Source organism: Sander vitreus, chromosome 18 (genome assembly GCF_031162955.1).
Source record: "Sander vitreus isolate 19-12246 chromosome 18, sanVit1, whole genome shotgun sequence".
Lineage (NCBI taxonomy): Eukaryota > Metazoa > Chordata > Actinopteri > Perciformes > Percidae > Sander > Sander vitreus.
In genome coordinates, this window is record NC_135872.1 from 22764429 (window position 1) to 22792255 (window position 27827).

The following is a 27827-nucleotide window of genomic DNA, read 5'->3' on the forward strand; positions in this document are numbered from 1 at the left end:
ATGAGGGTAACAGGGGGAGCACCCGTCTCTCATGTTTGGACTAGCACACCTGGCTACCTATTACTGACATTTTTTTTGATGATAAATTCACATCTCTGTGTGTGTGTGTGTGTGTGTGTGTGTGTGTGTGTGTGTGTGCATCTGCCACACACTTTACGTCAATGCACACTTTATGTTTTCAACTACCACGTTACCTCTGGTCCCTTTGAATTAACCAGGTGCTACAGATTGGAGTCTTGTACAATAACATCTTAACCTGCCTTCACATTGAGGTCAATGGTCAGAGCCAGTGGCAGGGCTGAAGTCCTACAGCTGGCAGGGACTCTTCAGACACCTACAAAGGGCTCATACTGGATTTGTAAACATTCTTTCTGACACATTTTGGATATTCTCTGTTAACCGCCATTTATCACACTAAAGATATGCAAGTTCTCTATTTGTCCTTTTAAATAACCTTTAAAAAAACATGTCATTGATGCTTCCTTTCCTTTCTAATTGTACAGTATATTTTTTTTAGCAACCAGTTCAACCCAGTGCAGCATCTAATGCTAACAAGACATTTCAGTGTAGCTGAAGAGCAAATGGTGTAACCTTTCCTCTCCTGGCAAAGAGATGATCCGATCGTAAGACTTTTGCTTCAAGGTGATAAATGTGCAGGTACTCTGCATTATTGGTTCTCTGGAAAGGCTTTAATATTTCGACTCTACAGGGGTCAGCAAACCTTTGGCACACGGTAGCTCAACCAATAGCACGCTAGCAATAAGTGTGCAGGACAGTTTTTGGGAAATGTTCCAATCCACATGCCAAACGGCCTCGTTCACAGCCATTTGCAGGTGCACAGCCTGTTATTTGCGGCAGTTTGATTCACTTTTTCCCCATCTGCATTCGGTGCAGAACCCGCCCTACTCTGCCTCTGATTGGCTAGTACTCGTTGCCTTCTTCACAGAATGCGGCGCCAAGGAAAACAAACTAACACTGCCTGAGCAGGCTCGGTAGATGATGGAACACTGATTAAAGGGGAACTATGCCGGTTTTTTTTAGCTTAATTTACCTTAACTGAACAGCTTCGGAGTCATTGGAATGGTTATATGACTTTTTTCAAGTTGAATGGTGGTCGTCTCGCTTCCCCCTAGCGCCTGTGAGCAGAACCCCCCCTTGCAACTTTCGGCCTCAGAGGCAGGAAGTATCGCGTGATATCAGGTCTCGCGATGTAACGAATAACTTCACGGCACTGCACACATACGCCCATTCAGGAACCGGCTAACAAGGTAGTGATGGAGTTTTTCACACTATCGTCATGGCTGAGCCAGCAAAAAAGAAGCAGAAAGCTAGGAAAGCATTGTCGGAGGAACAGAGAAAGAGGAAACGGAAGACTGACAGAGCGAGGAGTCAGACACAAGTAAACATAGGAGCTGCCAAATATCTATTCTGAAGCTGTAGGGGGAGCTCTATAGAGAAACCTGCGAGCAAAAAGCGAGAAAACAGCGAAGAAATGGCCAACACTACATAGCGTCCCTTTAACAAGAACATTTTTAAATGGCACTCAATATTAAAAAGGCTGCTGAGCCCTGATATAGAAATTTCACATGATATTGGATCTAACTACTATAGAACATTTATACAGGGTTACTCAAAGAGCATTTTTGTTAATTTGTCTATGGTCTGATTTCACATTTTCTGGAGGAGTTGAGGGATACTTCAATACGACATACGAAATATGAAAGCTACGACTTTTTAACATGCATTTTTTTGCTCACAGACAACTGTTGAAGCAAGTAGTCACTTTACATCATTTAGAAAACATTTCACCACATACACATTTCTGTGATTTTTTTTTTTTTTTGTATGGTAAAATTGCTGCTGATTTGCAGATCATATTTAGTACACAACACTCAGTAGTCTCAGACTATTGGACTGATTCCTCTGCCTTAAAGTTGCTCTTCCTTCATCTTTGATTACAGTAAGAGGTTCGGCCATCACAGTTATTTTCAAATGAGTGTTCAAAAGGGGATATGCCATTTTGTATATAGATTTTGGTGCTGAATACAATTATGACAATATATGTGTGTATTTCAAATATTTTGAAACTAATGTAAAAATGCACCCAAAGCAGTTTCTCTGTAAGCTGTGGAAAAAGTCACTTAGCCGTCTAAAAAGATGAGTGAAGGACTGAAGGATGGGTGGCTAATGATCAATAAACTGGCTGCTAGAACACATTAGTAAATGATTGGAGGCCAAATAACAAATGTGGATTCCGCTCTCAGTGTAATGGAGGAGTAATTACATTATTATTATTACGTCATCATGTCTGAAGAGCCACTGTGAAGTCATTGAGTCAATAAGAGAGGATGAACTGATGCATAGTAATCAATGGACAATGTTAGGTTTTCTACCTAGATCAATGCATTTAAATGTACGTGTACACACACACTGGACGTCTGTTTTGTGAATCCTAGTAATCAGCATGTTGTACGTCACTGTTAATAAATGACCACAGCTCTCAGTTATTTTCTGTTCGTAGACAAATTGTGCATCCTTTGATTTGCAAGAATTAAAATCATAATTGTTGTTTAATTTGTCTGTCTGTCTGTGTGTGTGCGTGTGTGTGTGCGTGCGTGCGTGCAAAGAGAGAGAAAATGATCCTGTTATGTTGTGATGCAATGTAACATCAGGATGACTTTATATGCCGTCTGCAGCAAGTGGAAAGGTACTGAGAGCAAGTACAGTTCAGCCCTAAAGCAGCCCACACACACACACACACACCCTTCCCTGACTTTGCCCTTCCTCTCTTTCAGCTCTACTTCCTCATTGTTTAGCCTAAATTCAAGTCCCACAAACGCAGTCTTTCGCTCATGCTCTGTGTGTGTGTTCAGATTGAGAGAATAGGGAATGGGGATAAATGCCACAAACTTACACACGCGCTCCTTCTGAACAAACCTGCAGAATATCCACGGGCCATGTAAACCTAAATAATGCGTGTGAATTCATTTTAAATGTGAAAAGAAAACCCGGTGACTTGACATGCAGCTTTTGGAAACACAAATTGGGCTAACCTCAGCCAGTTCAAACATCTGAACATCTATTTCCGGATGAAGGTGGGGCAATTGCATCAATCTAGATTCACACAAGTAAATAATCGTCCTATTCATTTGTACATTTTAAGGCATTTGAAATGTAAAACAAGGGCAATTTCATTTATGCCTCTGAGGAAGTTTTGAATCGTAATGTTATTCAGCAAATGTAACTAAAATCCTTGTGACAACTGATAGTGTACGCTTGTTACCTTGTAAAATGAATGGCTTGTTGAAGCCATTCATTTTAAAATGTGTTATGGTGATCCCACTTTTACAGGATTACTTCACAAGCTGTAACTGATTAAAACTGATGGATGATGTAATGATTTGGTACATTGCTTTCCTAATTTCTAGAGAGATAGATAGAGATAGGTAGCCTATGTGATACTAGCCTATATGTGTTTTAAAACTGCTATAACATCCACAATTTAAACATCTGACTTAGGGAGTTAGTGGCCATGTGTGCTTCATTTTCAACACACTGTATTTCCTGGCATTTACCTAAACAATGACTATAACTGATCAAAAGATATTCGTGTCATATTGAAGGATTGAAATCCCAAAAGCACTCTTTTACGTGAGTGTTAACGTGCTCCTTTAAGATCAAATAGCTGTAAGTGATGCAATGATTTGCATAACTGTGATTCTCCGATAGGAATCTAACCACTTCGCGTGAGTTTTCTATTCTGCTTATGTAACAGTAACAATACAATGCAAAGACGAAGTACATTTTCACTATCTCCTTTGTAATCCGGCGCACGGTTTATCAGCCCAGAAGACCCCATCAACTGACCGCTTCATCTGCTGTTACATAACCGCGCTTACACACAGCCAGGAATCCAGTGTGACACATCTGCCAGAAGATGGCAGCCTCCGCCACATGGTTAAATAAATAAATAAGCATGACATATAAGAATGTATTTTTTTGCAACGAGGGGAAGCTGAAAAAAAAAAAAAAAAAAAACAATCCTCGGATTGGACCGTAAACAAGAAGCGTCCAGATGACAGAGTGAGGTTTATGTGGATCCTGCTGTGGGCCGACACGGAGTAGGAAGGACACGCAGCACGACGCTGTTTCAGGGCGTTGATGTTCAGACGGCAAAGTGTGAGGCATCATCCAGCGGTGAGTGCATCTCTCCATCCCACTGTAGGCTGTGTCCTGTGCCGCGTATTCCGTGTGTTTATGTGACGTTAACTTAGCTTGTACATGAAATATGGCATAGAGAGGTTTGGATATTATTCTGCTTTACCAGAAGAAACTATAAACAACCCGAGAACGGATTTAAGATGGATGTCGCAGCTAAATAACAGGCGATACAAACTCGATAGCTCGTCCTACTTCAGAAAGATGCTATGGTGTTTTTCTTGTTCTTTTGCTCAAAGCCTTTCTAGTCTTAATGTCCATGTGATGAGTAGCTAATAACACGAAACACGGAAGACTAATTGAAAACTGATGTGAGCTATAGGTAAAATAACGTTGAATTGAGCGCGAGGCTTCGTAGTGCACGATGCGTCAGCTGCACGCGCCCCCGATGCACGTGTTCACTTTTCCAAAACGCACGCGCACGCGCAGACACACCGACACTCGGCCACCCACTTTTGCGACAATTTATTTTCATGAACAGACGGAATGAATTGAAACCATTGAAACCACTGGACAGCCAACTGTAGAAACAATGGCAGAAACAAAAAGACCCAAAAAGCTGGTGTATTACATTGCTGCTCACCATTTTCAAGGACTGAATGTAAGTGTGTTTACCTCCAAGGCAACCAGTGCTCTTATAACCATAACGTTAGAAGGTTTACTTAATTCCGTGCAGTTTGTGACTACATTTAATATTTGAAACTTGCGTAAAGTAGCTTAATCCATGGCGAACCACTGTCTGTTTTAATTTTGACACAGTTTATCATGTTATAGATAGAGCTGGGCAATACATCGATATATGAGACTAGATATCGATTTTGGATGTAGTATGGCATAAGTGTTGTCTTTTCCTGGTTTTAAAGGCTGCATTACAGTAAAGTTATGTAATTTTCTGAACTTACCAGACTGTTGTAGCTGTTCTATTATTTGCCTTTACCCACTTACTCATTATATCCACATTACTGATGATTATTTATCAAAAATCTCATTGTGTAAATATTTTGTGAAAGCACCAATAGTCAACACTACAATATCGCTGCGGTATCGATATCGAGGTATTTGGTCAAAAATATCGCAATATCTGATTTTCTCCATATCACCCAGCCCTAGTTATAGAGTGATTTATCAAACCAATCCACATTTATAAAGAATGAAAGAAAACGTCACAAGCTGGTTTTAAAGGAATAGACAATTTTTGGAACTATGTTTAGATTGATACCACTCTCATATCTGTAACGTTACTGTAAATATGAAGCCAACTGCCAGTTAGCTGTGAAGGAATTCAGTATACAGACATTAAAACAACCTTAGCAAATAACTCCGGAAATATGGTGTTAAAGTTTATATGTAGCCTACTTATCTGCAAGAAACTGGACTAACAACAAGAATGTAAAGACTACGTCAGAAGGTTACAGTAGGTGGCGATAATGCTCCGACTAGTTGTAAGTCGCCATTAAAAGAAGAAGTTATCTTAAGCTAATTAGCATATACCAAGGGGGTAAGCGAGCGTCTACAAAGCGTAGCTCCTATGGCGCCATTTTGATGCTAACAAGCACTCACCTGCCGTTAGCATTCCATTGACTGCCATTCATTTTGACGTCACTTTGAATGAAATGCGAAAAACTTTACATCTGAAGCGTTTAAAGACTCTATTTGTCCATTGTTTATTTCTAAAGAAACACGACAATGTATAATAGGCTCCATTACCTTGTATCTCACGTTATGGCCCCGTAGCAGACGTTTTTGTAAAAATAGGCTAATGATTGTGTCATAACCACGCGACTTTCTGTCGCATAGTAGACAAAATACCGTACAGTACAGGAGAAGCTCGCAGACAGTTTTGACTTACATTAGCTGTTTATGTTGAATTACTAATGTTAACTAGCATTTTAGTTAATAATAAGCCTGTGTCCATGTTATCTCCTTACATATACCTACGCTCTCCGTCTCTGCAAGATTGGGAATGATTGAGCTTTCTCTTGGCACAGCTACCAGAAGACTTACAACTTTCAGACAGGTTGCTCACGTCACATCTACGTCTTCAAGCTCAGTTTGCAGCTGTGCAGTAATGCTCGGCCCTCACCGGAAAAGTGCTTCTAATATCCTTCACTGGTCTCTGTCCAGAGCAACGGGATCTGTTGGTCCATTTCTTTCATCTAGTTTTCTTTAATATGTAACGTTAGTCAACGTGGTAGAATGATATGTTGTGATTTTATGAGGTGGTTATGTCCTGGACTTTTTCTTAGCCCGCCGAGTTACCATTGGATAAAGCCAGGCTTTTATGCTAAGCTAACCGTCCTCTGGCTCAGAGATTAAAGCAGCATCTTCTCACCCAAACTCTCGGCAAGAAAGCGGCTAAGCATAATGTTGAGCTATCCCTTCTGTGCAACTCTCATAAAGGAATGGAGACCAATGGTTGCCTGGAAGCTATGCAAAAAACAAAAACAACATTTTTATCTAAATCAGTTAGGGGTCCTAACTGCGTGTCAATCACTGCTCATGCACACGCATTCATTCTCCCTTGTGGGGGGAGGGGCTTAGGAGACCGTTTTGGGCTTTAGCGGAAAGGGGGGGAGGGACTGAGAAGTTGTCGATGTTCAAATCTTTTGGCTATGTCCTGGATCTTCACAATCTTACCTACGGCACCTTTAAGTAATGATAAATGTATAAACTGGCTAAACTAAACACAACAGCAAAACACTGGTATGAATCTAGAAGATTGTTACCAAGTAGTCAATTGTTTAAAAAAGAAAGAAAGTGAAATGCATAAAACAGTAAAGTTTATATACAGTTGCAATGCACAGGAGAAACCAAACAGTGTACCGTTAGCCTATAAGCAAGCCCAGATCTGTCATCACGTGTTTTAGTACAATTTACACAGATTTTCAACTTAAGCCTCCCCTGCATCAATCCTAATTTTATACTACACAAGCTATGAGTCAGTCGCTGCTCCCAGCGTTTGTACTTTGTGTCACATTCCATGTTGAAGAATTCACAACACTTACATGACTGCTAACATGCTGTGTGAACACAGTATCACACAGCTTTCATGCCCTTAGACCACTCAAGCTGAAAATGTAGGTTTCATGAGGCGGAAATATATTTATCTACAGCATGTCAGCCCTCCAATTTGTAGAAAGCTGTCGTAAATTGACTTTTTATCCAGTTATAAGCCACATTTTTACGATACACTTTGTAGATCTTGGTGTTTTTACCTATATATTTTAACCAGAGGAAGGAGGATATTAGTCATCGGATGTCTGGATCCAAAGCCTTCAGAGAAACAAGCTGAGCCGACCTAAGTGGCTGATTCGCTCGCAGAGCAAAGAAATATTATATCCCTTTGTTTTGAAGAGGAAAACACCACTGCGTATTATTCAGCTCCTGGTAAGAGTAATTGTCTGCAATGACTGCAATGGTGGTGAAGAAACAACTCCCATGAACCCACGCTACTTCACAATGTCACCAAACTGCATCTTTTGTTATGGTTTTGATTGAGAGACCTAGACTGGGTAAACCCAGCCCGCCCGATCTGCCGGCAATTTGATTTCTCCCTGCAGCTCAGGCTGGAAACCTGTACGTTTATCTACCCTGCTTCCGTTGGCTGGCTTATCCACCTGGCGCGCTATTGGCGGGTTTAACGCGATGACGATAGAGAAGCGACCAGGCAGCTTTTTGTTTACATTCAACAAGCCGGCCACCGAAACGCAGCAAACCGTTGATGCCGCTGTCGCTGCTACGTCACCCGGATCGTTGGTCTGATTGGTTGAAGGACTATCCAATTGCGTACAGAGTCATTTGAACTATGCCCGTTGATCACGCCTCTTGTGCAGTAGAAAATACAGAGCAGACTCCCCAGACTAATGTTCAATCTTAAAAGATTGAGCTTGGTCTGGTGATAGTCAGACTATGAGAGACCCCTAGCGGCAGTCAATTACATATTGTACGTTTAGGTAAAATGTATCTTGACAAGTTGTCAAAAACATCAGCTAAAATGCCTGCAAATGGAGACTTTTGCCTTTGTAAATTTACCACTCTACTTCATGTAATATATGATATATGAGGCGGTGTATCGAGGTTGAAAGTGAACTTTTTACGTGCGGAAATTAGGGAGATGTATAAATAGAGAGATTCCAAACGAACGACTGTCCCATCTTCGTCAGCTTATTTGTAAGTAAGTGTTAGCACGTTAACATGCTAAACTAAAATGGCGGACACAGTAAACACGCTGACCATCAGCATGGCAGAATTGTCATTGTAAGCGTGTTAGCATGCTGCCGTTAGCATTTAGCTCAAAGCACTGCTTGTACAACTTCAGAGAGCTGCTAGCATTTCTGCAGACTCTTGGTCTTGTTGGTTACAAGGCGGCATCTGTCAAAGGGCCAAATTTATGTAATTAACATGAATCACATTCACAAATGTCGGAGGGGAATACATTAATAGATACTATACACAGTCCCTTTGTTGCCCGGATTCCAAGTTACAACATATCCCCTTTTTATCCCCCCGACAATATGTTGTAAGAAATGCTGGAAAAATGTTAGCCCTCACTTCTAAAACCTCCCTGCCTGGTAGAACAATGTGTAAGAATGGATTATTGATAGTATACAGTGTGCTGTCTGTTTGCACTGACACACTCATTGCTATTTATTCTACTCCACAGACTACTATGAAGTTATTTTCAACCCAGGAGTTATTCAGAATGGAGCACTCTGCCATGCCTCAATGGGCAGTTATGGTTTATACACAAAGACAGCCCTTTCAGTCAATGACATAACTGCCATTTCACCAGAAATGCTGCTTCTCTTTGCATCCAACTCTGTCTTCTTTCTCTGATTACAGTATGTGTCCTCTCCTTCTCTGAACATACTGAATGCATGAGGCATACATTATGTTCTCTTCTAAAAATGTACCTATTTTTTTTTTTTTGACAGCTCGCTGGGGGAAAGGAAGGAGGCTACACTGAATTCTGCATGTAAGAGAGGAGAGGAAAACCATACAGAGGACTGCAGAAAGTCTGCCAAATCTGAGAGCATCATCCTCCACTGCTCAGCTTTCATAGATTATGGTGGACATTTCAAATCTCCCTTTCCATGACCACCCAGGAGAAGCGAAGGAGGATTAAATCACATGCTCCGTCACGAGTGATAACAAACCAAACCTGCCGGAGTCTCATTCTCCAGTGCTGGAGACACCCTTGAATCCTTTCTGGGACATTAGAGCAACATAGACGTTCCTTAGTCATTTCCTTATCGCACTCATAGGAAGTGCACAGATAGTCAGAAACAGTTCATGTTTTTCAAGTGAGGGCATACAAAAAAAAAAAAAAAAGAAAGCCAGCCACGGCCCAACTGGAGGGTCTCAGAAAAGCTTTTTGGGAACGTCGACTTGGAGGACAAGATTGCTGCAGTGACGGAGGTGATGGGGAACAAGAACGCCACCCCGCCGAAAGATCCTGACACTGGGACAACGCAGAAAGAGAAAGGGGTGTTCATCGACAGTGCCACAGGTAAAATAACTTCTCCGTCTTGTTTTATCTCTAATACATTGACTGCTTGTTTGTACACCTCAAGGAAGGTTGCTTTTTTCAGTATCAGCTAATGTGGAGGGTAATGACATCACAGTTCATTCACTAAAATGCCTCTTAAAGACAGTTCATCTTTAATCGACCCTAGACTGACAGCAGAGAGACACATTAGAACAATACCACACGTTATTCTTCGGAGAACTGCTGATTGGAAGCTTTTAAGAACAACTCAGATCTTAACATCCGTCTGTGGACCACAGTTTTCCCACAAACTGCTGTAGCGCGCCGGAAAAAACAGCTTAAGATATGATCAGGATGATACTAAGCTGTAATTAAGCCACTGCCAATACTCCTGGATGTTTGCAATGTACTGTACTATACAGCTGGAGCTATATATGCTACATAAGTGTTGCACTATACAGCTACAGTTAATAGTGACTAATTGTCACAGTAACGGCTGCAGGCGAGGGGTTGACAGGCTTTCACCGATTGGCAACCTGCTGAGCCAACAGCCTGTTTGTCAGGTAGCTTTAACATCAAGTCTTCTGGGGCTGTGATGACACACATATACACACACACATACTCTATATTGAAGGCGGATGTCCCTCATTTCGTCCGGATGTCAGTTACCTTTCGCTTTCTTTTTGTTGGCATTTCTGAGGACTATGGTGAACTGCTCCTCAGATCTCTGCAGGGTAAATCCAGACAGCTAGCTAGGCTATCTGTCCAATCTGAGTTTTCTGTTGCACGACTAAAACAACCTTTAAACGTACACACGTTCCACCAAAACAAGTTCCTTCCCGAGGCTATTTTGCAGAGGCACCGTTGCTCCGTCCGGCACTTAGCACCGCCCAAGATGATTGAGATTGGTTTAGAGAAATGCCAATAAACCAGAGCATGTTTCTCTCCCATCCTGGAATGCTGTGTGGACTAGCCAGACCCTCCTCCGCAGCGCTGTGGAGGAAGGTCTGGCAAACCTTCCTTGTGGAATGCTTTTATACAGTGATTTAGTATTAAAAAAAGTACTTTTCTTTTAATCTGCAAAAGACAGATTAAAGAAGAATGATCAAAACTGATGCAGCAGATATCGAGACACTAAGATATCCTGACTCAAGCTCCAAGAAATGCTGGATCCTACATTTCCCATAATGCAACCAATAGCATCTCTTTGTTAGACTTTATTGTCTGGTAAGTATCCGAGTCTTTCAAACTCCACACCTCCAAGTGACATCATCAGGGTTATTTTCTGAGACGTGTCAAAGCTCTTCCAAAGTAAAGATATTTTACACCTGTAAATGTATTTACAGCTCCTGATGACGAGTAAACGGACTGTCATAGTGTAAATAGGTGGCGTGCCCCTTTAAGTGATAAGGGAAAGTGTATATTTTCATACCTTTAAGTTTACATTTCTATCACAGATGGACTACATAAACCACTGAGACATGCAGTGCAGAAACACCACAGCAAAGAGCATATATATATATAAATATATATATATATCAAGGCTGTACCGTAATATCACTGAAGTATTTGTTTGCGTTTTGTGTTTCTAGGAAGTGTCTCCAGAGATGAACGGCCGGGCCCCAGCCCAGAGCTGCTGGCCTCCCTGCAGTCCCTCAGAGAAAACAGTGACTACACACTGCTGCCACACTCCCTGCACCAGGTGTGTGTCTGTGTGTGTGTGTGTGTGTGTGTGTGTGTGTGTGTGTGTGTGTAGGTGAACGTTCGAGAGATAATGGGATGGGAAGCGGGTTTTTTTTCTCTCAAATCCAGAGGGAATATGTGTCTTCATTTAGTCAGACAGAATGGCTTCATCTGTGGGTGTGTATGCATAAACATCTGTTTGTGAGTCTCTGTATCCTTACTCCCGCGTGACCTTATTATGAAGTCTCTGCTTTCTCTTGTTAGCTGGGACAAATATAATAAATCCCTGAGCTGGTGTTTCTTTAACGTATTAAAATAGCTTGCTAGGTTTCCCCAGCATGTAAATGCACTGATGGTTTATGATTTAAATAAGGTCAGCCGTCTGAAAAACTAAAACGTTCCCTGTTACTGAAGCATAAAAGAACATTTATGCAACTGTTCTACAATGCAGGTGCAGGGACTTGAGCTGGCAACCCTATGCTCTTTTGTTTCCCGTGTCTAATATTGTCTCTCCTACCGCCTCCACTCCCTCAGATCACAATTATGGTGTTCAAACAGACATGCTAATTAGTGTGATAAGTGTGATAAATATAGTTTGGTTCAGTCTCTGCGTGTAGTTGAAAAGGATCACGGCATAAAGACAGCGGACTGTCGTGCAATACTATAATTTGTAGATCACAATCTCCTAACAACACAAAGACAATAGGATTCATTTGTCTCAGCTATGCCAGCATCTTGAGAAGTTTTTTTTTTTAGCTTCACTGCCAGCTCCACTAATCATGGAGCAAAGGCAAAAGCAGTTTTTTTCTTCTTCTCAAATACTAAGAAAAGAAAGGAGAAGCAGTGCAGGTGCAGTGCAATCCGGTTCATATTCCGTTGGCCAAAGCAGTTGCATGACGTGTTAGATTGTAAGAGTCATGCATGATCCTATATACACTGCAAATACAAGGAATTTGGTGTGAGTTACGCTCTACTACGCTGTACAGGCCCACATTTAACAGAAACATGGTCAGTGTCTCATACTCTATAAGACATGAAGGTCCATATTTGGTCATATGTGCTAGCACCTGCTTTTCTTGTGTGCTAAATATTTCATGGCCTAAATTCATTCATTTGTTAAATACTAAAGATACCCCAAAATCATGTTACATGTCTGTGCTGCATTGTCTCATAATCTGTCCGTGCCTAGTATGTTAAAAGTTCACAGACTTATTTTTGTTTTTCAAATCTGTGGATGTCACGTCTGTTCCAACAAATATACAGGGTGTCATGCACTTAGAGAAAACACATCATTACTGTTCAAAAACAAAAATGATTGTTATGCATACTAACACTCAAATAACACTCAATGCATCTGAAACTCAGACTGGAATTTGGCAGACAGTCTTCTTACTGAGTAAATAAATGGTCTGTTTTCTCACTAAGGGCTCGTTCAGACCAATGAAAGCGAGCTGGCAATTCGCCGCAGGGTTGTGCGGCGCAGGGAGTGTCACTTAAATGGCCCATTTGTGTGACATCCTGTTGTGTTCTTTAACCCCCCCACCCGTTATACTTTGCAATTAGTATTCCCCATCAGAGCGTTTACAGATCTCGACATTTCAGGCCACACTTGGTGGGTAGCTTCATTTCACAGAGAAAGAGTTGCAGGAAACTCGTTTTTACCCTCATAGTGTTTTCAAACTTTTTTGTGGCAGAGATAGAGGCAGTGATGTTCCCTGTTTACTGTACAGGACTCTCACACACCGCCTCAAAACACACTGACAAGCCTGATCGCAGGCTAATAATAATAATAATGTATACTTTATTAATCCCGCAAGGGGAAAATACAATGTTTTCACTCTGTTGTTATTACACACACATGCTCAGTACCTATACATGCAGTAATGGAGTGAGAGAGCTGCACATGGAAAGGCGCCCCAAGCAGTTGGGGGATTCGGTGCCTTGCTCAAGAGCACCTTGGCAGTGCCCAGGAGGTGAACTGGCACCTCTCCAGCTACCAGTCCACCACCATACTTTGGTCCATATGGGGACTTGAACCACCAACCCTCCGGTATCCTAACCTAACCCAACTCCGTACTCATTGAGCTACTGCCACCCGAAGTGTGACATCAGGTTGCGTTTCTCCAAAAGTTGAATTGAACTTTTCGGTTTGCTTGCGCTTTTTTTCCGGCTCTCTCATGCGGCAACCCCCGTCGCAGCCTAAACACAATACTCCCATTCAAAATGAGTTTGTGTGAATGTGTGAATGCAGCCTGAGCCTGAAGGTAACAGGGCTTCTGTTTATTTATCACCAGTAGGCACTGACAGCAACAAGTTCACAGAAATGCTGACACATACAGCATACACAAGTTCATATCATAACCAGATTGCCAAAGGGATAGTTTAAATTTAGAAATATTCAAGAAATACAGGCCACTGGGGAGATACAGATGTATATGATATATGTATAGATGATAGTACTTTAAATATCTTGGGGTTTGGGACTAAAAATCATTTGGGCTAGAAAATCTAGAAAATAGTCACCAGATTAATTGATAATATTAAAAGTAAAAATTATTCAGGCTCCTGGGTAGCTCACCTGGTAGAGTACGCGCCCATGAATAGAGGTTTACCCCTCGCGGGTTCGACTCCAATCTGCGGTCCTTTGCTGCATGTCATTCCCTTCTCTCTCCCCTTTCATGTCTTCAGCTGTCCTATAAAAAATAAAGGCCTAAAATGCCCAGAAAATAATGTTAATAATAAAGTTAAAATGATTGCAGCCCTAAAACTACCTGCTATCATGGAATAACAGAAGAACATCTGACGAGGTGAAACCTCCCCATCTCTAGATTTACTAAGTCATATAGTCTTCTGGTTGTGCAGAGGAAGGTATAAAGTGGATGGGGAAAAAAAGCCCACGGAGACACGTTAATCCAGACCATAATTATTTGCATGTGACTTCATGTCCCACAGTGTGTCTCCATGGCTCTGCATCTCAGTATGACTCTGTCATGTGATCTTCATCTTCGATGGAATTTGGTGAATTTCAAACAAAAACATTTTGGTCGGACAGCCTAATTAGTGTTTGACTTCATCATTTTTCAGTCACCGTGTGCTTTGATGCTTTATGGCTTTTTAGCGATGTTTCTCACCTAAACGCTTGAGTCACACAGAAGATGTACAATTCTGTACACTGCACTGTGTGGACTTGGATGGGAATCAGCCGCCTGTCTAATCAGTTATCTTTTTTTTTTCAGATCGCAGAGGCCTACTCGCTCAAAGAGGACTGTATCCTTTCATATGCACAATGACCTCATCAGTGACCTCATTTTGTTCTACTTTTATGTATTGTGACATTTGCCAGTCGTAGGTGTAAATCGCAGGGGGGTCGGGGGGGTCAGGACCTACCCAATCTGAGGGTTGTCCCCCCCCCCTAAAAAAAAATCATTAAAAAAGTTGTGCAACTCCAGTAAGTAGACAAGGCTATTTGATTCACTTTAAAAATCGGGTGAAGTGATTATTTTCACTGTGTCCTTAATAAATTAGTCATGACAAAAGATTTTTCCATGAATCCTCTATGTTAGCGGTTATAACGTTACCTAGCTTGTTTGGTAGCTTGTTGGATAGTTAGCTAGTTAACGTTAGCTAGCTTGCTAATTCCACCCAGCATGCTTTCACTGGTTACAGAAAATGCTAGTTAGCTAGCTTGCTTGCTAGGGGGTTCAGTTCTCAGTTCAGCATAATCTGTATTAGAGAAAAGAATCACTTCATCCGATGTTTAAAGTGAATAAAATCGCTTGCCAGCCTTCTTACTGGAGTTCCACAACTAACGTTACCCATATCCTGTACAAGTACAATTTTGGCTGTAGTTGAGAAATGTCATTTTTCTCCAACTGTTAGATGGAATTTAAGCCCATGCCAGTCACAAGTATTTTTCGTGACATACAAGAGTGTGATATCCTCTCTATGGAGTAAGTGCTTCTATCTCATTTGGTTGAAAAGTAGGTTTACCTTTGGTGAGGGTCCTGAGGTAGAGCAGATTTGGGGCTTTCTTCTATTAGAGGCCTGTGTTGGTCTGATGAAGGCCAACATGTGACCCTGTAGGAACAAAAGTAATAATATTCAGATATTTAAAATGGCAACAAGCAACAACAAATGTTAGAACAAAATATGTCAGAGGGCCAAAATCTTTTGTCTCAGGTTCGCTTGTCTATCTTTCTGTAAGCCACGACATTGTCTGTCTCGTTGTTGTTGTTTTCTATCTGTTCATTTGTCTCCCGGTAACTGGGTGTTCCCCACACTTTGGCTGAAAGCCCTGAAGGCTTGTAGGAGTAGTTTCCTCTGGCTGGGTTTGTGCTGTTGGGCTGGCAACAGCTCTTAGCCGCAAGGAGGACAGTGTGTGTTTACATGTGTATGTGTGAGGGCAGAGAGAAAATTAAGAAGGCGTTATGTATGTGTAGGGAGGATACATTTATTATCTCCGCCAAGGAGGTTATGTTTTTGGCTTGGTTTGTCCGTTTGTTGGTTGGTTTGTCTGTCAGCAGGGGGCAGGTCCAAAGTAATCCGAGAAGGAGCAGGGCAGTGTACTGTAGGCTACTGTAGATGTCTATCAACTTGTTTAAACACTCTGAGCAATACAATACGACATTTTCTTTGTAGCGTCCGTGTTGTTTCCACATTACCATTTAAAGCTCATGAACACAGAAGTCGGAAGAACGAGTTCCCAAAGCGGCAAATGGTCCGAGGAGCAGGTGAATGCACCATAGGCCTTGGCAGAGGTCCATTCAAGTTTTTATGTTGCGGTTATGGCTTTTGTTGATATTGCTTTGATGTTCCTTTTGTCTTATGTTTCTATTATATATGATCATAACGTGGACACTGTAACATGTTGTGTAATCTATTATCACAGAAAAAACAGGTTCAATTAAATGACCCAAAATATAAAGTATTTCACTTCAGTAACAAATCCCAAACTACAACAGAATGTGTATTTTAATTCATTGATATACTGTAAGTATATTCCTTTGCTGCCTTGTTTTTTTATTTTCGGAAAAAGTATGTATGGCACCGTCTCAATCCATCCTCTCTCTCTCTCTGACTAACTACACTCCTATTTATCTTGGCTAATGGGTCATTTCCTCTGCCTCTAGCCTTGATGCTATATATATGATAAGTGTTGCGGTCCTTTTCTTTTTGACATGTTTAGCTGATGCTATTACCCAGACTGACATAAAATGAGTGAGCAGGCTGTGTTTCACTCATCTAATTGACTTTTTCATTATAAGGATCTTTCTAACCTGTAGGTCACCTGAGGCTCTGTTCCATTTACTTTGCCGCCCTTGTGTTTTGTATTGATTTTGGTTTATTAGTTATTAAAAGGTGCATGGTGTGTGCACCACAATGACTCATCAGCCTCCTAAATTCAAGTATACTGTATGTTTGCAAGAATGAATTGATTGTGGTGTCATTTAACGTAACCTACATTATATTATGTGTCTTATGTCTTTAACGATTGATAATCTCAATTATATTAGTAAGGAACAATCCCTGTTTTTGCCTATATATGTCTGCTGGTGAATAAAAGCCAGTGTTTTTACAGAAATAACTCAGAGAGAGACGTTTTGATTGAAAGTCTCAGTTAGTGTCTTTAACTAATGATGCTACCAGACCAGTGGGCCATCCAGTTCCTCCAGCTGGAGAAGCTCTACCACCAACGTCTGCTCTCCAACCTCGCCGCCTTGCAGGATAACTGGGGTACTGCATGCATCTGTTTCTTCCCTCTATTAAACATTATCTGTTGGCGCACGCGGGGCTCCGGTGTAGATGACGTGCTTTAAAAACTCTTTGGATCTGTGGCCGGGTTGGGTCAGTGGGTAGAGCAGGCGCACCTATACTGAGAGATTTATGCCTCGACACAGCGGTCCAGTGTTCAAATCCAACCTGTGACAATTTCCTGCATCTCTTCCCTTTCTCACCTAGCTGTCCTGTCAAATTAAATGCAGAAAAGCCCAAAAATAAATAAAAAAAACCCTCTTTGGATCCTATGTTGTCACCCAATGACCGTTCATAAGCTGAAACTTTAAGTTGGATATGTCAATCCCTTTATTTTACATCATAACAAAACTAGGTACTCAGGTTCTCAAATTAAAACCACTTACTCAAACACCGACTCATGGTCAAAGAAACTGTAGACACACACACCTGTGGCAATTTGTCCACCCTTTAGTGCAGTGGTTCTCAACCTTTTCTAGTCGTGAACCCCCCCCCCCCCCCAGAATAATGAGGTTGATGTTCGCGACCCCTCTCGATAAGGAGAAAGACAGCGGCAAACTGGTGTAAACAGCTGTTTCTACACGCCTCCCCCTGCTGATTTTGAGTGCTTTTTTGTGAATGCTCCGATTAATACATGTAAACAACTAACACTTTACTTTAATGACAGTTTAGTTTAGTTTTAGCTATGAATGTAACACATTAATTGTACCAAACTCACACATTAATGTCAAAACCATTCCCCAGCCTAGGCTATGTTATTTCATTTTTTTTTCATCCCATCTGGTCCTTCAATGAAAATGACTCCAACGTTATCCGTGATCAAAAACCTAAATGCAAGTCTGTTCAATATTGAGAGAAAAAAAATGGATATGTGCATTTATTTTGTGTGCGCCTGTACTCCACGTGTTCCCAGAGAGCCGGTGGAAAGAGAAGAAGAACGTTGAAAGCAGTTTGCCCGCTGAGACTGACGGCATCAGTCAGAAGCACATCGAGACCCTGAGCCAGATCTGCAGGACACACCTCAGGTATTCCACAAGCCATCAACACAACATGTATCATCCGAAGCAGACCGAAACCTGAATTCATAAACAGCCTTTTTTTTTGTCTTGAGCCTCAATACTACACACTACAGCATTTCTTTGTCATTAAAGATGCATGTAGGAACGTTATGTCTTTGACGTTTCCCACGTCTCAGTACAAGCACAAACTTCCACTATATAAAAAGCTCTGCTTCTTAATCACATTCCTCTCAGGCCATTTCCTCCCATTGCTTTTATCACTGTCGGACAGAAACCTTTTAGCGGCCACTTTGCTTTACTGTAATTGACACTACGCTGCTCACACAGTGATACACTATTGGTCTCCCACGTGGACACGCTGAAGAGTGCAACAAATTGATAATGCATGAAGATGCACTGATGATATGGACTCACATGGGAATTATTTGGGGAAATCAATATTTCTGAAAGGGCATAGACGATTTCCGCAGGATAGTGATTTCCATAAGACAGATGAATACCACAAGTCTGCATGCCAGACGCTGTTGTCTCCCACCTATCCTGGGACTCTCTGGTATGGTATTGCAGCCCACAGTCATTTGATGCAGGTGGATTTAATTTTGGATAACATAGGCCTGAATAATTTGGCTTTTTACATTTTTTAGTAACACCATTAAACTTGTATGACATTTCTGTACCTCTCTTTGTCTTCCTCTGTCTTGGCTTTCCTTTGTGTTCCTCTTTGGGGCATCACTCAGACCATCCATCAGTGTGGAACAGGTAAGACATGTCAACCTTCCCTCTCTATATTGATCTCAATTTCAGACTTTTGCCTACATGATAAATCATTGTTAACCATGTTTGATTGACAACACGCAGAATGCAACGCTGACAGACACTCCGAGCACGAATGAGACACTACAAGGCTGTCATGACAAAGGTAAACACGTGCTACTGTTTATACAGTCCCAAGCTCTGCTTTGAGCTAAATGCTAATTGCATGCTAACATGTTCACAATGGCAATGCTACAATACAGGTGTACATGCTAAACAGGTGTACCATGTTCACCTTCTTACGTTAGCTTGTTAGCATGCTTGCATTAGCACTAAGCAGAACGTTTAGCTGAGGCTGGTGTGAATGTCATTAGTAAATAAAATGTTGACATGATGAGAGTGCTTGGTGAAAAGATTACAATTCATCCAGAGATGGACACGAATGTTTACTGAATCTCATGGCAATCCATTTTACAGTTGTGGAGACATTTACAAAATAAATGAAAATAAAAAATATGAAAAACCCTGCTGTGGCCAGTTAGCTCAGTTGGTAGAGCGGGCGCACATATGTAGAGGTTTATTCCTCGACGCAGAAGGTCAAGGGTTCGAGTCCTTGCATGTCTTCTCCCCTCTCTCTCCCCTTTCATATCTCAGCTTTCCTATCCATTAAAGGCGGAAATGCCCACAAATAATCGAAAAAATAAAAACCTGCTGGTGGCGCTAGATGAATAGTCAGGGGTTCACCGAGTCAGTAGGATTCATCCTCTGGGGACAATGAATATCTGTAGAAAATGTCATGGCAATCACTCCAATAGTCGTTGAGATATTTCAGTCTGGACCAAAGGGTAGGATTGAGCGATATCAGAATCAGAAATCTGGTTCAGAAACAGGTTTATTGCCAAGTAGGTTAGCAATAAATAAAGTAAGGTAAGATAAAAGCAAGTACTTCAAACAGTCAATAGTACAAAAGTACAATATATCTGTTTTAAAAATGGAGCGCTGAACAGTTTCTTAAATTAATGCGCAAAATATTGTGCAACACCTGGCATGCTGTGCTCCTCAGCCCTATGAAGTTCCAAACATCAATTCATTATCAGCCTTTATCCTCTTTATGGACGCATATATATATATATATATACACATACATACACACACACACACACACACACATAAATTGATAACAAACAATCTTATCGCCACTTATAAACTTTTCTAACGTATCTATGTTTTGTTGAGCAGGACTATAAAACTGGACTGGAAAATGCACCTCTTTTTATCATGTCAGTTCTTTATTTAGACAAAGGAAAAGACTGGCATATAATAAACTGGTAGGTTTTTCAGACTTGCCTCCTTTAAGCCTGGTATAATGTATACCATGACCTTCTAATCAACTCATGGACACATTAAGCTACACAGGACCTCTGTATCCATGCACTGTTAAATTCACATAGTTACTTAAGTAATAATCCATAATCAATAACCAATCTGCTGTGTTTCTCCCACATACCAGTCAACAAGCCTGAAACCACACAGCGAGATGAGGAACAAGAGCAAGGCATGAACTCGGAGTCAAAGCTTCCCTTAGCTAAGACAGGCCCTCAGGAGGAACGGGAGGAGGAGGAGGAGGAAAGAGAAGAAGAAGAAGAGACGTATGAGGAAGGACAGGAAGTAGAAGAGGAGGAAGAGGAGGAGCCGTGTGAAGAGACGCCGGAGGAGGAGGTGAAGGTTGAGTGGCCAACAGGAGTCCCCCAGGCTTCAGACAAGGACCTGGCCAAGCTGTCCCACACAGAGGGGGTAGGATTACACTTTTTAAACATACATATACTTTATTTGTCTGCCTTTACATCTGATTATCATAACTAGAGGAGGTGCATTTTAGTAGGACAAAGCAGAATGTATAAAAGAGAGCTGTGGTGATGAATACAGGAAGGGTTTAACAATCTTTTCCTGCCCTGCTGTATCCTTCTCTTGATCTTTCTCATCTTTCCTTCCTGGTTTCTTTCCTTTCTCCTCACCATCCATGTATCATCTTCTGCATGTATCTCTCCTTCCTTCCTTCCTCTCTCTAAATCTCTCCTGTTTTTACTGTCTGTTATACTTTCTGCCTGCAGAAAGTCAGACTGAAGTTCTATTCTCTGGCTCACAGCTCTGTGTCTTTGCTGGGACACTCCCATCAATGAACCCTGTTGTCCCTTTTTTTTGAGATCATCGCCAACTTTTCTATTTTTCAAAAAACCTCCACCCATGCTCACTGGTGTAGCCTGACACTTGGGATGTATACCCTGCCAAATGTGCTAGATTTCTGAGCATGAGCCAAGGCACCATGTTCTGGCTCAAACACCGAGCTGATGGGGTTTAGTTCTTCCTAGAGGTGGAGATGAAATCAGAGCTATTCCAAATAAGCAGTGCAGGCTGAAGGCTTGGCATTGATGGGGTCAGGTTCATGGCTCTTACGTAACCCAGGGGGAGGATCGGCTGGGTGGGGCATGGGTGGGACTCCTTCACTTTGCAATGAAAATGGTTGAGTCAAATTCCATGATAGTTGTTGTGTTGAGTTTGTTTGTTTCGTACTAAGCAAGTTTACATTTCTCCCCTTTTCTCCATTTCAGTCACTTTATAAAAACACAATTTGTGTCACCAGACAACTTATTCAGAAAATAAATGCCCACTGCTGGAATAAATACATGTATTTTGTTTTTGCCGGCTCCCTGTAAATGTGGCATGATATTCGATGGATTTTTATCGGCATGGCTCTAGGAATGGTGACTATGGAAACATAAATTCTTTAATGTATTTTGTATGTTTATATTTTGCGTATTTAATGTGAAACTTGTAATGTCTCGCACGTTTACGCTTTGTCTTGGCCAGGTCGTCGTTGCAAAGTTTTTAAAATATTGTATCCTAAAGCCGGATCATTTACAAATCTGGAGCTGCCCCTTAGACACTGCGTTTAGTTCACCTACAGAATGTTTCATGTTCAAAATAATTTTACCCTCAACCATAAAATCAACCATAAAGTCTGCATAGTCTTTGACTTCAAGATCAGTTCTCTATGGAGGAGCTCCAGAGTTTATATCTAAGAGAGCTGTTTCTGCTCATGCTCACAAATGTTACTTTGTCCTGACACTTTTCTCAAACCATGCAGTATTTCCCTTTAAAGTGCTCATATTATGCTTTTTGGCTTTTTCCCTTGTATTGTATTATATACCTTTTTGTGCACGTTATATGTTTACAAAGTGAAAAAGTCCAAAGTCCACCCTAAAGGGACTTACCATCTCCAACAGAAAACACTGTTCACAAACTGCTCCAAACAGCTCTGTTGTAGTCCAGCCTTTACTTCAGAGACAAACGTGCGTCATTTTGTAACACACGTTATAATGCTCGCCTAGCTGCTAGCGTGGCACGCCCTCATACTCTGCTTCTGACTGGCTAGTAGTCCTCCTAGCTACTGAGCATGTGCGACTCCCAACAAAGATGGAACAGAAGTGAGATGCCTCACTCTGTAGCTAAAACAGAGAGCTCAACACACAGGGTGAAAAGAGGAGCTGCAGCAATGTGCAGTACAACAAAAATATGGTGTTTTTAAAAAAAACTTAAACCATGTAAACCTATTCTGGTACAACCTCTAAATACAATTATGAACCAGAAAATGAGCATAATATGAGCATTTTAACATCACAATGTCCTCAGTGGTAACACAGAAAATCCTGATTCGATCTAATGTGCCTATATACAGACTTGACTGAATACGATGACTACTGCAATATTGGCCACGCTATTGACCCACTGACCTCAGGAAAAGTTACTGACCTATATATTATGGCAGCAGATGCGCCTGACAGCTCTGTGGTGTGTTTACAGATTAGCATCAGGTCAAAAGGTTTTCATTAGGGTGGGTTAGGGTTAGGAATTACTGACCTCTGTTGACCGTACAGTGTAACTGCAGTTAAACATTTTCCAGCACAGAGCGTTGGTGCACCTGTGCTTCTGCAGCTCTGTGTTAACTTGCCTCAGCCACAATTCATCTAAAACGCTGCTGGTCATCTGTTGTGTTGACTTATACCACACATACAGAAGGTTTCCCATTATCTGCTGATAGAGCCTGTTCACTCCCTGCCACTGCTTACGTTTGGTGATGGATTTCATGTTACATTCTATTCTGTGGTATAACTGTCCATGTTTAAAACAAGGTGTTCAACTGTGCTATTAGTTGTGTTACCGTCTGGCTCAAGGCCGGCAAACAAAAGGGAGGTCACTCACACAGATAAATTAGTCAAAAAGTTGTTTAAATAAATAGACTAATAACACAAATTAACTCAACATAAATGCAATAGTGGGGTGTGTAAATGTAGAAGACATCAGTCGTGTTTGCCATGTGTGGATGAGTGAATGAATGGCGTGATGTGTGTTGTAAGGTGCAACAAACCAAACAAAGAACAAAATGGTGGCTGGATGCAGTAGGACCAGCTGAGAGAGAGTGAGACTCCCAGGAGGGAAGTCTTTTATGCCTTCTGTAAGCCACGCCAGATGGCCAGGTACAGACGACCCTCCCACTCCCAGTACCTGAAAGGAGCCAAACATGACAGGCAGGCAGATTGGGAGGGGTCGTCACAGTTGTGACATGCGACAAATGTCTTTAGTTTGAGTCAAATCTCGCAGTTACATGGTCTCAGACCACCACAGTGCTTGGTTTACAGTAGCCTCTACGGAGACCAGTGAAGGATATTAGAAGCACTTTTCCGGTGATGGCTGAGCGTTACTGCGCAGCCTCAAACTGAGCTTGAAGACGTAGATGTGACGTGAGCAGCCTGTCTGAAAGTTGTAAGTCTTCTGGTAGCTGTGCCAAGAGAAATCTCAATCATTCCCAATCTTGCAGAGACGGAGAGCGTAGGTATATGTAAGGAGATAACATGGGCACAGGCTAATTATTGCTAACTAAAATGCTAGTTAACATTAGTAATTAAACTTAAACAGCTAATGTAAGTCGAAACTGCCTGCAAGTTTCTCCTGTACTGTACGGTAATTCCTCTACTATGCAACAGAAAGTCGCATGGTTATGACACAATCGTTAGCCTATTTTTACAAAAGCGTCTACTACGGAGCCATAACGTGAGATACAAGGTAATGGAGCCTTTTATACATTGTCGTGTTTCTTTAGAAATAAACAATGGACAAATAAAGTCTTTAAACGCTTCAGATGTAAAGTTATTCGCTGTCAAAGTGGCGCCAAAATGAATGGCAGTCAATGGAATGCTAACGGGAGGTGATGGCTTGTTAGCATCAAAATGGCGCCATGGGAGCTACGCTTTGTGGAGGCTGGCTTACCCCCTTGCACTTTACAAATCAACTTCCTGGTTCAACTTTGACCTACCGTACTTGCCATAGGTCCGTGCACTCAGTTCTCCTGTGCATTAAAGGATTATTCCTGACATTATGTGTGTGCTCACTTTCGGTTTTACCTCCCAAAAAAAGTGCTAATCTTATTATACTGCCTGCTTGTTTACAGCGTGTGTGGCAGTTTGTGTGTGTTGCTCTGTTGGACTTATTTTAAGGTATTAGTTTGGATATCTCAGTGATTACTTTGGTACGTGCAATGTTATAACCAACACAACCAAACCCTAAAATAAAAACCCAAGTTGTAAAAAAAAAAATGGTGTACCTTTAATATACTATAGATGTCATATTGTCTGTACAGTCATATGTGTCCTTCGTTTATGTCCTAAGATGCTTTGTTGATCTTATGTTTATGTTTTTAACGTTGATTTTAGAATGTTTTTTCTGGTACATGTTTGTTGTGAAGCAACAGATTGTAGCACTATGCCCAAGACAAATTCCCCCTTGGGGACAATAAAGTGTATTCTAATCTATACTATACTATACTTAACATACACCATAAGTCCGCCAATCAGGTTCTGGGCAGAGTGACCCCAAAAAACGTATATAAAAAGAAGAGGAAAACATTAGAGGTCATTTCTCTTGTTTCTGCATCTCCTTCAGAGTTCCTCCCCAGAGGGCCTGGTCTCCATTCTGAAGAGGAGGAGAGCATCGCTGGATGGATTGCCTCCCCCGAGCGACATTGTTACTAAACAGAACTCCAAACGCAAAGTCCGCTTCAGTGAGCCAGGGGACGGCGTTGAACAAGGTACAGTTGAAGTCATCTGCTGTGCAAACATTTCTATCAAACATGGGGAATGTTCCCAGACCAAGGTTACATTACATGTGTCCATGTCTTACTTGTAGATGAGGCAGGTGGAGATTCCTGCTTGATCCTGCTGCTGCTGTGTCTGGTTACCGTGGTGATCAGCATAGGCGGGACCGCCCTCTACTGCACTCTGGTGGACACCTACTCCAACATTTGCACCGACTTCACTCACAACGTCGACTTCTATGTCGTGAGCGTACGGAGGTTCTTTGAAGGGCTCGGACACTGGCTGCCCCTCCGGACTTAAGACGCTTTCAGCTGCAGTCCAGACACGTGTTTTGTAACGGACAGAGTAAAATAGAGAGTTCCTGAGCACGACTCCAATCTACAGTTTGGAGTCAACTTGACAGGCATGGGATGTACATGCATTAATCTGATGCTGCCATCCAGTGTTTAAAGCTTTGATTTCACCTACGGCGACTGGACTTGTGTCTAAGTCGTATGACTCTGAGCTATCAGCCTTAGATTTCTGTATAACTGATCAAAGCAACACCGAAACAGAAAGAAACTGTCACAAGTATGTACGTTGTGCGATCGGAGTTTAAAAACCTCGCGTTTGCTACTGTTTTGTGTGGATACTTCATCTTAAGCTGAACCTTACAGATACAACACAAGAGGGCTCACAACTCTTAATATTCATATTTAACAGGAGAAGTTTATGTGTGTAGAAGTATTTCCCTTACATTTGTAGCTGTCGTAGCTGTGTACACATTTGTCTTTAGTTCCAGAAGCTTTTATACATATTAAGTTGTTATATTTTGACTTATACAAGAAGTCTTCAAGTGCTCATATTATGCTTTTTGGCTTTTTCCCCTTTCCTTTACTGTGTTATATATCTTTTTTGTGCATGTTATAGGTTTACAAAGTGAAAAAGCCCAAAGTCCACCCCAACTGTGGACTTACCATCTCCAACAGAAAACACTGTTCACAAACTGCTCCAAACAGCTCTGTTGTAGTCCAGCCTTTACTTCAGAGACAAACGTGGTCACTTTGGAACACACGTTATAATGCTCGCCTAGCTGCTAGCGTGGCACACCCTCATACTCTGCTTCTGACTGGCTAGTAGTCCTTACCTAGCTACTGAGCATGTGCGACTCCCAACAAAGATGGAACAGAAGTGAGATGTCTCACTCTGTAGCTAAAACAGAGAGCTCAACACACAGGGTGAAAAGAGGAGCTGCAGCAATGTCTAGTACAACTAAATATGGTGTTTTTTGAAAATTAAACCACGTAAACCTATTCTGGTACAACCTTTAAATACAATTATGAACCTGAAAATGAGCATAATATGAGCACTTTAAAAATCATTAGGATCGTCCGTGTGTGTGTGTGTGTGTGTGTGTGTGTGTGTTATTATTTTTTAGAATGATTAATGGGCCTAAACATTTTCTTTAAATTCATGTTACCATTATCTTTTCCTGTTAAATCAATTCTCTGTTAAATTAATATATGAGGAGGCTGTACACCTTTATACTGCACGACGACAAATGTTCATATTATTTTGGAAAAACCCTGATTGCGGATACAGATACAGTGATGTTCACTGAAAAACATAATTTCATAACTGTGTGTTTACCTCAATACAAGGGGTTACTCTTAACATTCCTCTTATCTTAATATGACCAAATTATAGAGAAGCATTGTGCTGTATGCGATACTGGTAAACTGACATTGTTATCAGTGTGCAGTACAGTCATTTAACTCAGGGTTGTTAAACTCATTTTAGTTCATGGGCCACATACCCCTAATTAGATCTCAAGTGGGCCAGAGTTTCTTGTCAGCTAGATGTTGGCAACCGCAAGTTGCTTCTGCTACTGTAAGAAAAAAAAAGTTATGTTACGGACCCCGGGTGAGAGGGGTATTAATCCGAGAAAAAACTCAGAATTTCTAAGATTAAAGTGGTAAATGTGGATTTGGAATTAATTCCTTCCCTGCAATTTTTACACTTTTGCAAAGTCATCCAGTGGGCTCGATCGGACCCTTTAGCGGGCCGTTTCTGGCTCACGGGCCGTAGGTTTGACACCCCTGATTTAACTCCACAAACTCAGGCATCTACCCTGTGTTTATACTTTTGGTGCTCAATGTTTTCATGTACCCCCGTTAGCATGTAACCCTAAAATTCCTGTTCTACACATTTATCATCATATCTATCTGCAGTACTCCTGCAGTGTACACACAGCTACATCATGATAGTAAAACCCCAATGCAGAGAGAAGATACTTTTGGACTGTGTGTGACACCACGCAAAAAAATATAGTTGGTATAAAAACTAAAATAAAAGTACAGTACTACTTTGAACAACGCTCATTTTATATCTTTCACGTTTATTTACACCAAGCTCTAAAACAGAGCCTACTTGTATCTGCATTGGGAGTATGGGGATATCCAGTGTACGTGGGTTATGCTGTCTTTGTATTATTTTGTCAAAAAGGAGAACGCTTTATGGACCAACAGTTGTGTTTCCTGTGTGACTGTAAACACTACATTTTATTGAATTTGATCAGCATGTTCCTTTTTTGCCTTGCATTGATGTTTTTACTGATTTAAACCCATTTGTATCTCTCTTTCCAAACTCCCAATGTTTGCATAGTTATAAATTCTTCTGTATTGTCAATGTAGATATTACATTATGCAATCCACCTTATGTTTATGTTTTAATATTTATGTTCAGTTGTGTCCACAAGGTAAATACAAAAAAAAGTGAATTTAGGAA

The 27827-nt window shown here is 41.3% G+C and overlaps 1 protein-coding gene across 2 annotated transcripts; it reads left to right on the plus strand.

The window, feature by feature from the left end:
• Positions 1-4033: 4033 nt before the first annotated feature.
• Positions 4034-27827, plus strand: cnstb (consortin, connexin sorting protein b). Of its 2 annotated transcripts, none has more exons than XM_078275205.1 (11): positions 4034-4197; positions 9153-9727; positions 11299-11408; positions 14626-14656; positions 17036-17122; positions 18054-18165; positions 18897-18918; positions 19018-19078; positions 20423-20706; positions 24910-25054; positions 25153-27827. In XM_078275205.1, exons 2-11 carry the CDS (start codon positions 9640-9642, stop codon positions 25359-25361), a joined length of 1149 nt encoding a protein of 382 aa, XP_078131331.1. In that variant the 5' UTR covers positions 4034-4197; positions 9153-9639; the 3' UTR covers positions 25362-27827. The 2 variants fall into 2 exon arrangements, with proteins under 2 accessions (XP_078131331.1, XP_078131332.1); XM_078275206.1 differs by lacking the exon at positions 4034-4197 and adding an exon at positions 4379-4819.

Bases quoted from the DNA above. Each gene is read 5' to 3' on its own strand.
- cnstb (XM_078275205.1), top strand. From the start codon at position 9,640: ATGGGGAACAAGAACGCCACCCCGCCGAAAGATCCTGACACTGGGACA. The intron at 17,123-18,053 runs GTACTGCATGCA...ACGTGTTCCCAG, and splicing joins CGCCTTGCAGGATAACTGGG to AGAGCCGGTGGAAAGAGAAG. The intron at 18,166-18,896 runs GTATTCCACAAG...GGCATCACTCAG, and splicing joins ATCTGCAGGACACACCTCAG to ACCATCCATCAGTGTGGAAC.